General features: G+C 38.1%; 2 protein-coding genes across 2 annotated transcripts; both read right to left on the bottom strand.

Moving 5' to 3' along the window:
• Positions 1-144: 144 nt before the first annotated feature.
• LOC121764760 (peamaclein-like) lies at positions 145-770 on the bottom strand. The gene is made up of 2 exons (XM_042160780.1): positions 516-770; positions 145-432 (listed from the first exon to the last, which is right to left on the bottom strand). The coding sequence occupies exons 1-2, from the start codon at positions 592-594 to the stop codon at positions 248-250; spliced, it is 264 nt and encodes an 87-aa protein (XP_042016714.1). The 5' UTR covers positions 595-770; the 3' UTR covers positions 145-247.
• A 2909-nt stretch (positions 771-3679) lies between these two features.
• LOC121765642 (pumilio homolog 15-like) lies at positions 3680-6166 on the bottom strand. Its single transcript, XM_042161843.1, has 5 exons — positions 5337-6166; positions 5100-5262; positions 4351-4514; positions 4011-4266; positions 3680-3899 (listed from the first exon to the last, which is right to left on the bottom strand). The coding sequence occupies exons 1-5, from the start codon at positions 6164-6166 to the stop codon at positions 3759-3761; spliced, it is 1554 nt and encodes a 517-aa protein (XP_042017777.1). The 3' UTR covers positions 3680-3758.
• Positions 6167-11941: the final 5775 nt, after the last annotated feature.

Raw genomic sequence — 11941 nt, 5'->3', positions numbered from 1 at the left:
ATTAAAGTGTTTGAGTTTTATCAGATTAGTAGTCTAATTCTTTTCTTTCACAATTCATACATAATTAATATTTAACCTAATTAGTAAATTCAACCAAATTTAACCGAAGTTCACTTAAAAAAGGTAAATTACCAAGAACAAAACTAGTAAATAAACTTATATATAAACCATACAATACAACCATACATAATCATAATAAAAACAACTATGAAATAATATCAAATATACGTATATAAATAATATTTGTTCAAGGGCATTTAGGTTTGCCCTTGGAGTTGGTCTTGTCTCGATAGCAAGGGCACTCGTGCTTGTTCCCGTAGGTTCCAGAGGGCACGCATTTGCACTCTGCGCAGCAGATTCCGCAGTACTTCAAGCACCGGTCTTTGACGCCCGCCTTTGCACATCGCACCCCACACTTCTCGTCGCAGTCGCCTTCATATTTTGTTTCATCAGTGCATGACAGAGTATTACAAAAATTGGTTAAAATAGTTAAATTAGATATAAATGTGACTCACTTGAATCTGCAATTGCGGCGTCGACAATGGAGGAGGTGAGAAAGAGGGTGAGTAGGAGCAATGCTGCAGTGTTCTTCATCTTGTGATGAGAGAGAGAGAGGTGTGTGAATTGTGATAGGGAAGAAAGAATGAAGAAGGTAGAGATATAAATAGAAGATGTAATGAATGAAATGTGAATAAGGTAGGTGAGGAAATGGGAGGCAACCGCGTGAAGGACGTAGAGGAGGATACAGACTGTCAGGTTATTCTCCTTTCGATTTTAGTGAATTCATGATTTGTTGTGTCATATCGATGACTCCACACACAAGCAATTTAACATTAATTCAAATCGAGATTGAGATCTATGGTTTGGTCCACAATCGAATCGGTGGTTTCAGTTTTCAAATTGTATATATACTACTCCGCCCGTCGTACAATAAGAGTCACACTTTGTCATTTTGGTCTGTCTCACGATAAAAGTCACACTTTATTTACCATAAATAGTAAGTAGTTTCATATTGCAGTAACTCACTTCACTCACATTTTATTATAAAACTAATATAAAAAAATGAGTCTCATATTTCACTCACTTTTCCAAGCCACTATTATTTACCTTTCTTAATGATCCGTGCCCACAATAAGAGTGACACCTATTGTGGGACGGAGGGAGTATCTGTTACATGCTAAATCGTACCAAAAATATAGATAAACTATTTCTACGGAACATATCAAAATGGAAAGAGACTATTTTATATTATGGGAAGGGCCAATTGCCTGTGAAGTCATGAGCTTTGATGATAGTTTGGTTTTTCCCGTCAACTTTAAATGTTGCATGAAAAGTCATGAACTTTACCAGACTGTTGCAAATTTCTCATCTGACCCGACCCGATAGATTTCCAACACAAACTTATCCTACGTGGCGCGCCGGAGGCGTGACTTGGCAACTCAACTAATTCTGATTGTTTCTCTTTTATCTTTGGAATCCCTGACCTCGAACTTATCACAGACATACAAGTAGCACAAAATAAAACATACAAATCGAATTCTACAAGTCGAACTTAGTATACAAATCGACATAAACATACAAATTGAATTCCACAAATCGAATCGAGTATAAAAGTTCCACAATTCGAATTGAACCCCTAAATTTTTCATTTGCCAAGTCACGCCTCCGGCGCGCCACATATGATAAGTTTGTGCCGGAAATCTATCGGGTCGGGTCGGATGAGAAATTTGCACAGTCCGGTAAAGTTCATAACTTTCCATGCAACATTTAAAGTTCACAGGAAAAATCAAACTATCTTGAAAGTTTATGACTTTACAAACAATTTGCCCTTATAGGAATTATATTATGAGACTATTTTTACTGAACATATAAATAAAGAAGATATTCTTCACTAAAAAATTGAATCAAATCCAAATATTATGGGAATTATATCCAAATCCACATCAATTAGTGAAGATCATAATTTGTAGTGACGCAATACAAGCTCTTTATTTTCCATATATCTTTGACATTTAGTTGGACCCAGACTGGGCTAAGTAGGTGTTTCCGGTTGAGGATACGATGCCGCACATGAGCAAAGCTTGCATGATCCGACTTTCTCATTAGGCGTTTTTATTGCCGCCTTATGCAGACACCTGCACCCAGTTATTACATATAACAACTCAAAACCTATTAACAAATACTTGTACATATACAAACAGTGGCTGAGACCCGAGGCTTGTACTATTAATAATCCTAGATTTGTTAGCCGATGCGGGATTTTAGTAGTTGTTGGTTAATGTGTTTAATCGAAAGAGAAAAGTAAGTGTGAGTATTAAATGGAGGGAAAAATAGAGTTATAATCCATAATAATATGTACTTTCTAATTTTGGAAACTTTTTCTTCTCTAATGAGGTGTGACTTATTTTTCCCTAACAATACTTTAATTACTTTTTATTACTACATCTCTCTTACTTAACCAATTTTGCATTAAAACCCGTACCAAACCCAATCTGCATATTCTTTTGGGAAGGAAGGAGTAAAAGTTAAATGAAATACTCTCTCTGTCCGCAATTAATTGACACACTTTGACTTGACATGGAGTTTAAGAAATACTCCCTTTCTCCCAAGGAAGATGACTCATTCATTGGACGGCACTGGAATTTATGCAATTTTATTTTGTGTGTGAAGTGGAAAGAGTAAAGTAAGAGAGAGGAAATAAAGTGGGGATAAAAGGTGTTTCTATTTTCAAAAAGGAAAGTGGGTGATCTTCAATTGGACGGAAGGAGTATAATTGAAAGTGGATTGAAAAAGTTAGTGATAGTAGGAGTATTAGTTTTATAATTAAACATGAGTGAGAATGAGTTGGTAGAATTTAGATCCATTATAAAAAATAGTAAAATTTGTTATTGATTTTTTAATGGAATTAAATTAGTGTTTTAAATATAAAGAGAAATCAAAGGAACACTTAATTAACTCTAATATATATATTAATTAAATACTCTAATTCTTACTTAAAATAGAAATAATCTAAGTAGTTTGAAACAAAATGAAATAAAAAAGTGTGAATAACATGGGACAAAGAGTATAATTCTATCATCATTTACTTGTTAACAAAGTAAAGAGATAATCGAATACTCCCTCAAATGTACAACAACTCATGTACTACACTCTCTGTTACGGACTCAATTCCCACATTGGTTGTGAGAATAACTGATGTGGGGTATATAAACTAAATGAGCCATCTCTCCTAACAGGCTAGTCTTTTGGGATAAGTTCTCCTGTTTGGTCTGTAACAATTGGTGTTTTCATTAAGAGCCCAAACGGCTCAGAGTGGTGGCCGGGCAACGAACTCGCCGTGATCAACGAGTGCGTTTGGGACCGCTCGGAGTGGTGACCCAGAGAGTGGTGGTCGGGCAAAGAATCCGCCATGACCAACGTGGCCGTGACCTACGAGAACTCGGAGTGGTGGCCTGGCAAAGAACCAGCCGTGACCAACGAGGACGTTGGCCTTTAAAGGAGGGTCGAATGTTACGGACTCAATTCCCACATCAGTTGTGAGAACAACTGATGTAGTTTATATAAACTAAATGAGCTCTCTCTCCTAACAAGTTAGTCTTTTGGGATGAATTCTCATATTTGGTATTGTAACAGTCTCTACATTGCTTAGCTTCGTTGAATCTGAATGAATCAGAAATATGCAGTTGAATGGTAAAACTATGAATTAGAGAAATAATTAAACAACAAAATATACAACACTATATTTTAAATGTGAGAATCTAGCCATAGTAACGCTGCTTCTTCTCAATATAAGGGCTCTTCTTCACAAACCAAGCAAGGATCTTTTTCCCATAAAGATTGCTTTGCATGGATGCTGCATTAACTTGAACAAATCTCTCCAAAGAATAATACAACTCCCCCTGTTACAGGACAACCACACGTAAATTAGGGGCGAACGAGACACTATCATAACAAAACCCCATGTAAAAAGGCGTTTCAAATGCATCAAAACACAAAGTGAGATGTCTCACCTTCGCGGCTGACAATGCATTTTGAATGACAAAATTTCCATAGGGGTCGACTAAAAGCATCGAGGCGTTCGGGCTTCTAAGCAGCTCTATGGTAATAATCGCAGACACTTCGTCTCCCGACCGTAAGAGCTTCTCTACTACATTGCTGGCATATTTGTTGCAGGAAAGAGACACGAAACAGCCTTCGAACCGTCTCAGAATATATTTCGTGAGGTCTGGTGTCTCCATCTCGAGAAGATGTTGCACCACATAGTTTCTACACATAAAAAGAACAAACAGGTTAAGAGATCCACATTAGTCTAACCTCTATAAAAGAAACTAGATAGGAATGGAATGATACCCATAAGGATCTTCAGCAAGTTGCACAGCATTTTCTATTATCGCAAAGAGTAATTGTGTTCTTGGTTCACCGCAAGCATTATCCATACATGATTGTATTACACAACATCCGCTTTTATTTGTCCCAATACTGAAGCAGTTTGCGGTGATCTCGTTCAATAGGTGCTGCCAATTTGACATCCAATATTAGATAAATGATTGATGGATCAACAAAATAGTAGGTCTGTAAAACAAAGCACTGCGACTCAACTTGTTCGACACCATGAGATATAGCAGGGGACCAAGTTACACAGCATGCCTCGACTTTTACTGTATAATTATTATACTACATTACACATTGAAAACTTCTAAGACAAAGCTTTGGAGGGTCAAGTAGATCAAGATTATTTTTGTGCTTAACATGTCAAAAATCTCCTAGAAGAATCAGTCTTTCACAACCTTTAGCTGAAACAAGCACGAATCAAACGAGTAACTAAAGATTTGTAACTATAACGGCTGCTTAGACCAATACAAGTTCGTATGTAAGATGCAAAATTGTTTCCAAGAATTGAAAAGTTAGTAACCATATGTACTATCTAAAACAGTAAAACATAACAGTAAATGAGACAACTAGACAAGAACTCAAATTATGAACTGATGAGCATATCATCACAAAATCATCAAACCAACACAAAGCTTGAACATCTCAAACCAAGTAAATAAATGAACAAAATCAATAATTCAAAGAAAAACATTTTCTTTGTCTACTACCTTAGTATATTCCATAGGAAACCTTCTAACACAGTATTGTATGATGGGTTGACCTTTGCAGTCAGTGGCTAAGACCACAGCATCAGGGATCAAAGAAGCCACAACCAATGATATCTGCTGAGGAGAATCCAGCTTATCCATCAGCTTCTGCACTGATTTGGCCCTGTGCATCAAAAATCAACATTAACACACAAAATCTCCACAAACCCAAATAAAAAGAAGTTATTTTATCCATACCCAGAAGTGTTTAGGCACACTGAGATGAGCTTAAAAGGGAATCTTGTGATGGCCATGATGATCCTAGTCCTCTTATCCTCATCACACACCGTGAACAGCTTCAGCAAAAACTGGCCCCCAAGCTGATTCTTCAACAAATCATCCCAACTCTTTATCACTTCCAATACAACCATGTTGAGCAGGGCCTCACCCAACCCACCCTCCAGTTTGAAAACCAACGCGAGGCTCCAAATTTGGTGCTTTGCCAAGAACGCAACTTTCCCAATCATGAACTCAGGGGTTAGCTGCTGCGACAGCACATACAGAGAACTGTTCTCACGAGCAAAAGGTACAACAGGAGAGTTGTACCTTGTGCTCGTAGGGATGGATTTCGTGGCATGCAAGGAACGGAGGTCGAAATCGTTGTAAAAATCCTGTCTTTGAGAATAATTTATGAATTGATTTTGAGGGTATGGGCCCCGACCCGAGAAATCGGGGCCCACATTGTTATTCTGGTGGGCCATGGGCCCATTGGGGGTGGAATGCCGGGCCCAATTCGAAAGCTGCTGCTGCTGGTGGTGGCTTCCTCCGAAAGCCATTGGTGGTGGAATTGAGCGCGACGACGAAGCTCCGCCGTCGTCGGCGGCGGTGGTATGGCCGTGGAATAGGACATCGGAGGTGAGGTTGAGCCTGGAAAACAAGGATTCGATTGTTTGATCGGAACCGGCGATCAGAGGGTTTCCGTCGCTGTTTGCGTCGCGGAGGAAGTTTTGCGACGCCGAGGTGAGTAAATCCACGTGAAGCTGATGCGGCGGAGAGTGGTTGTTTCCGTTGTTTTCTGGCTGCGGCATCGCTGCTGCGATTGAGCAGCGCTGTGTTGTTGTTGTGTGTGTTTGTGGTTTTTTTTTCTTTTTAATTGTAGGGAGGGGAGGGGAGGGTTTTATTTATAGGAGAAGGAAAATTCGTCGACCGTCTTCATTGTTTCATTTTTAAAACTTTTTTTCTTTAAATAAGGGATTATACAATATCTGTTTTGTTATAAAAAAATTTGAGCTATAAATTTTTTTTATTAAATATGACATCATTATTAAAATTCCCATTTTACAATTGTTGTTTTACTTTTTAGAGCATAAGCAGTGGAACGGAATTCCCGAAAACACCTCATGCCACGTCATACGGGCTTCTCACTGCCCTGCCACGTCATACGGAATTCCCACTGCACAGTAGCGGAATTTCCGACGGAATTCTCACATTAAAAAAATTCACAAATTCACAAATTAGACAATTTCCGGAATTAAACAATTTACGGAATTAAAATTTCGACGCGGATACAGATAAAATGCAACCACTTTATTTAAAAAAAACCATACTTCATTAAAAAAATACATAATTACTAAAAAAAAAGTACATTGTTATAAAAATAAAAACCGGCTTCTTACTCCTCGGATTACTCGTCGCCAGTCCTCTCACCGTTGGCGCCGCCGCCCCCTCGCCGTCATCGTCTGACATCCCATCGAACCCCAAATCGCGGCGCATACTGTCGAGGAGGGGCTTAGGCCATCCACAACGCTGTCTCTATACCGTCTCTTAAACCGTCTCTTAACTACTATTTGAGCACTATTTGAGGGCCCCACTGTCCTTTTTTCCTCCATCTCTTAACTAAGAGACGGAGGCTGCAACGCTCCGTCTCTTAACCGTCTCTATACCGTCTCTTAATTACTATTCATTCAATTTAATTTATAATTTTTTTTAAAACCCAATTCAATTTAAACAAACACACTTTATTAAAATTAAAACAATATTACAACTTAACATTAAAAAAGCGAAGACATAATTAAAATTCTAAAAAAATAAAAATGACATAATTTAATATTCTCCGCCAAAGTTTTCCCAAATGTGCTCAATTAGATCCTCTTGGAGTTGGGTGTGGGCGCTAGAGTCGCGTGTCCTTGCCCGAATAGCCAACCGTTCTTGTATAGATGTGTGTTTGTGTTTGAAATGAGTATGGAATAGAATTATTTATAGAGTAAAAAAATTAAAAATTTAAAAAATGAAAATAAATATTTAACGGTAATATTACCGTTTGAAAAAAAAAAAATTTTTTTTATTAAAAATCGATTTTTTTTTTAAAAAAATGAATTATTGCGTCATCAGTGACGACGCCCACTCGCGGGCCAGCGAGTGGGCGTCACGCACGCATGGGGACGTGCCACGTGTCTCGGGCGCGTGGCGAGACAGCTCGTCTCGTGTCTCTCCGAGACGAGCTACGCGACGAGCCGGTCGCGAGCTGGAGACGAGATGGCCGCTGCAATGCGTCTCGCGGGGGTCTCGTCTCTCCGAGACGAGACGCGAGCCCGGCGCGAGACGCGTTGTGGATGGTCTTAAGCTTCCGCTTGTAATGGGGTCGGTCGCTTGGTGCCATTCAACCATCGCACGTAACAAGGTTTCATGTGCGGCGATGCAGGCAAATGAGGGGTTCTCGGGGTCATTTTGGGGGGTTGAGCCTCGGCGGATCCGCTAGTGCTTCCCCTCGACATCCGCGCCGCGGACTTTTGCCCAACCGGGCGACGGCGGCGGGTCGACAATGTGGGTGTGGGGAACTCTGCCTCGGCGGGGGAGTATATATAGGAACCGAAAAAAAACATTTAATGAAAAAAAACGGAATTCCGCGGGCGTCAACGCAATGTCGGACGTCCGCACGAAATTCCCCGCGGAATTCCGCGGAACTTCGAATTCCTTTGCGGAATTCCGTATCCATGCCTGGGACGCGCAATGGCGGACGTCCGCCACGGAATTTCCGCATGCCGGTGGGAATTCCGCGTGGACGTCCGCCATTGCTGATGCTCCTATGCGACGTAGAGACCACGTTTTTAGGTATGTACCGAAAAATAGTGTCATACTCCAAATAGATACATAATAGGATTTCAAATATACAATTTAGAACCGAAATAAATATTAGCAATATTTAATGGGTATCAACGATGATAGTAGGGAAAATCTCAAAAATTTGATTGCGGACAGTGTAATTGTACAATATAAATCTATGATCACAATGTATTTGTTTAGAATCTTGCTATTCTTGCCAATTGTCCAATAAGTAGATTGAAAAAAAAATCACATTTACTTTTCAGAAAGTAACTATAATTTTTTAAAAATAATAAATTTTAAGAGAAGAAGGTAAATTGATACTACTAGTACATTATAGATTAATTCACTTCCTCCTAATCCTTTTTTTTTTGTTATAGGAGAAGAGCCAAATCTCTAGGAGAATAAATACTTAGGCAGCAACAGATCGTGAAACAACCTCACCTATCTTATCTAGCTGAAGTAGATGACCAATGCCTCCTGGAGGATCGTTTAACAATTTAAAGATCTCGTGCATCTTCAAACCACAATTAGCTATAAAGCCTGCCACCCGATTTGCTTCGCGATAGACATGCTTAACCTCTACGTGCTATTATTTATCAATCAAAGCCCTAATATGTCTAACAATGCTATAGTTGCAACCTTCATTTCTCCTTGAGTTATCATGAGCACTGTGGTGATATTATCACTTTCCACAACAACATTTTGAAGATTGTGTTCCCATGCAAGCTTTAAGCCATCATATATCGCCCACAACTCAGCAATCAACACAGAGCATTCCCTAAGGCGTCGGGCATATCCCAAAAACCACTCTCCATTCGAGTTCCTGATGACACCACCAGCAGATGCTTCTTTTGTCGAGTGTTTAACTGCACCATCAGTGTTCAATTTCCAGCAGCCCGGAGCAGGGGCGAACCATTGAATAAGCTTAGTGACCGTATTCTTTACAGTTAACTTCTTAATCTCATTAGATCTAACGGCCCTTCCCCAAGCTCGGCACTGAGTAATAATTATTGAGCCATTAAAGCTCGCATCCTGGAATACAATATCATTCCTAGAAGACCACAATTTCCACACCACCAAACCAAATAAGCAACGCCAATCACCATCATCAGTTTTATTCTTATCACTAAGATTCTCCATGAGCCAAATGTCAAAAGGCAAGGAGAAAAACCTGTTGTTGCGTTTGTTGTGGGGAACAAGAGAGCCCCAACCTGCTACTTCCTCCTAATCCTTAATTACTTTGTACTAGACCGCAGAACATATTATGTTCATTATAGATTATGACTTCCTCCTCAACATTAATTACTTTGTACTATACCGCAGAACATATCTCAACAAATTCATTTATTTACCCAAATAGACATACATCTAACATTGTACAATGATTTAAAAAGGAATTGGCATGCTTTTATAGTGTTCCCACAAATAATGTTGTAGTAATATCAGATAATTCAATGTTTACTTTTTGGTAAATAATAAGCCAATATGAGATTTAAAAGACTAGATCAGATTTAAGATAAAAAGATATATATACGTATCGATTTTTTTAATAAAGGAGATATATACTATACGTATTATAATTTGTTTTTGGTAAATATTAAGCGTAGAAGAATTTTAGAAAAAAGACTAAAAATGGTGTTATATTTTGCAACAATTAACAAATTTATTTAACACGTCTAACACCTAATTAAATTCAGTCAACTTTGACGAGGTTTAATTTGATAGTTAATCAAACTTCTATATTAGGTAAATTATACATGTACCACTTAAATTGAACGATTTTGTCTTCCCCAAATTTCAGAAGTTAAGTGATTCTCTATTAGTACTTTCGAAACTTCGTCGAAGATATGATACAATGGAATTTACTTACAGTGATAGACTTTATATACTCAAATAAAGTTCTATCGCGCTTTATGTTCTGTTTTAGTACTCCAGTATTTAAATATAACATTGCCTTAAATAGATGGTCAAAATAAAATGTGGAACCATAGAAACAGTAATAAAAAGATATATTGAGATCATCCACGTCCTTGGCTCGTCCATTAACTATTCATAAGTCTCAATACACTTTTTACCCCATTTTTTAACTAAGAGACAGCTTATGCATCTCGCCATCTCTTAACCATCTCATCCCTTAACTATTCATTCAATTTCATTTTTTATTTTTATTTCCAACAAATTCAATTAATATTTCATTGAAATATTAAATTAATACTAATAATTCATAAAATCATTAAAAATCACGAAAATTACAACATCCGAAAATACGAAAAATACATAATTGAAATCCGTATAATCATGGAAAGTGATGCGGTGAGCGTCTAACGGTTGCCAAATTTTGCCCAAATGTGCTCCATTAGATCCTCTTGGAGTTGGGCGTGGGTCATAGACTCATGTGTCCTTGCCCGAACACACAACCGCTCTTGCAAAGAAGGATGCACTCCACTGCGAGGCGGACTACTTGCAGAAGAGCTTCCCGCGGTTTCAGGGTCGAACCAATTTCCCGCCTCAGGTCCTTCATCGGTGACAATCATTTTGTGCAAGATTATGCACATATACATGATGTCGAACATATTCTCTATAAACCACGTACGATCCATGAATGAATTAAATTTTGGAGAAGAATTGGAGAGGAAAGAGAGATGATATGATAGTGATGAGAAGAAAAAAAGATGAGAGATAGTGTGTTTGTGTGTAAAATGAAAGAGGTTAATAGGAGTATTTATAGAATAAAAAAAGAAAAAAAAATACCGTTAAATTTTTTAAAATTTTTTAATTTTTTTTTTCAAAAAATCGCTTTTTTTAAAAAAATGTTTATTGCGTCAGCATGACGACACCCACTCGCGTGCCGGCGAGTGGCGTCACGCCGCGCGCCAGAGCTTGCCACGTGGCGCTGGCGCGTGGCGAGACAGCCGGCCAACCCCCCCTTCCCCGGTGCTACGCGACGAGACGGAGCATCCACATCGGTGTCTCGATGCGGTCTCGTCTCGCAGGAACGAGATCGAGCCCGCATCGAGACACCGATGCGCGGATGCCGTAAGAGATGAAGTTGAAATGTTGAATTCAATTGTATGGTAATTACTACATGCATACGTACACGCGGCATCTGGCAATTTCGAGGATGTTTCTTTATTTATTTTTTTATTACACTTAATATTTATCACAAAATTTATGGATATGGTGAAAATTCGTTTGAGTTTTACTCTGCATTCGTGGAAATGATGAAAATTTCAATTTTAATTACATTCCATGCGTACTTCAGTGACACCACATTTATCATGGACTTAAAAAGACATGACTTGTAATAGCAATCAATGATTTATACTTGCAATTTCGACGATGTTTCTCTATTTGTATTATGATCCATTTGCAATTGTAATAATCAATTGGAAAATTAATGAAACTTGAATTTATCTCAATTATCCTATATTAAAAAATGTAGTAGCTTAAAAATCATACGTGGGTGTCACACCGCCAATCATGAATGATATAATACTATAGTCTATTCATAAACAAAATGGCGTTATTTGGTTGAAAAACATTATCAATATATTTTACGCTAGTGATCGCATTTTTTTTTTGGGATAATTGAGTACAAAATTAAAATTTTATGATTTTTCCAACTAATATTAAAATTATGGGACATATCTAAATTTGACCAAATTTTATGAATTTTCATACAATTTACCAATTTTTATTCTTTCCACATATTCGATAGAAAATATATCTTATATTTTCCTCATTTTAACTTCAACTCA

The sequence above is a fragment of the Salvia splendens genome, chromosome 14, assembly GCF_004379255.2.
Source record: "Salvia splendens isolate huo1 chromosome 14, SspV2, whole genome shotgun sequence".
NCBI classification, from domain to species: Eukaryota; Viridiplantae; Streptophyta; class Magnoliopsida; order Lamiales; family Lamiaceae; genus Salvia; species Salvia splendens.
The sequence above is the reverse complement of the archived record's forward strand: the minus strand, read 5'-3'. Positions and strand labels throughout refer to the sequence as shown.

Coding starts and splice junctions, on each gene's coding strand:
- LOC121764760 (XM_042160780.1), bottom strand. CDS start 594: ATGAAGAACACTGCAGCATTGCTCCTACTCACCCTCTTTCTCACCTCC. Junction 433..515: donor CGCCGCAATTGCAGATTCAA/GTGAGTCACATT, acceptor CAAAATATGAAG/GCGACTGCGACGAGAAGTGT.
- LOC121765642 (XM_042161843.1), bottom strand. CDS start 6,166: ATGCCGCAGCCAGAAAACAACGGAAACAACCACTCTCCGCCGCATCAG. Junction 4,515..5,099: donor TTCCTATGGAATATACTAAG/GTAGTAGACAAA, acceptor TCAAATTGGCAG/CACCTATTGAACGAGATCAC. Junction 4,267..4,350: donor CTTGCTGAAGATCCTTATGG/GTATCATTCCAT, acceptor TTTTATGTGTAG/AAACTATGTGGTGCAACATC.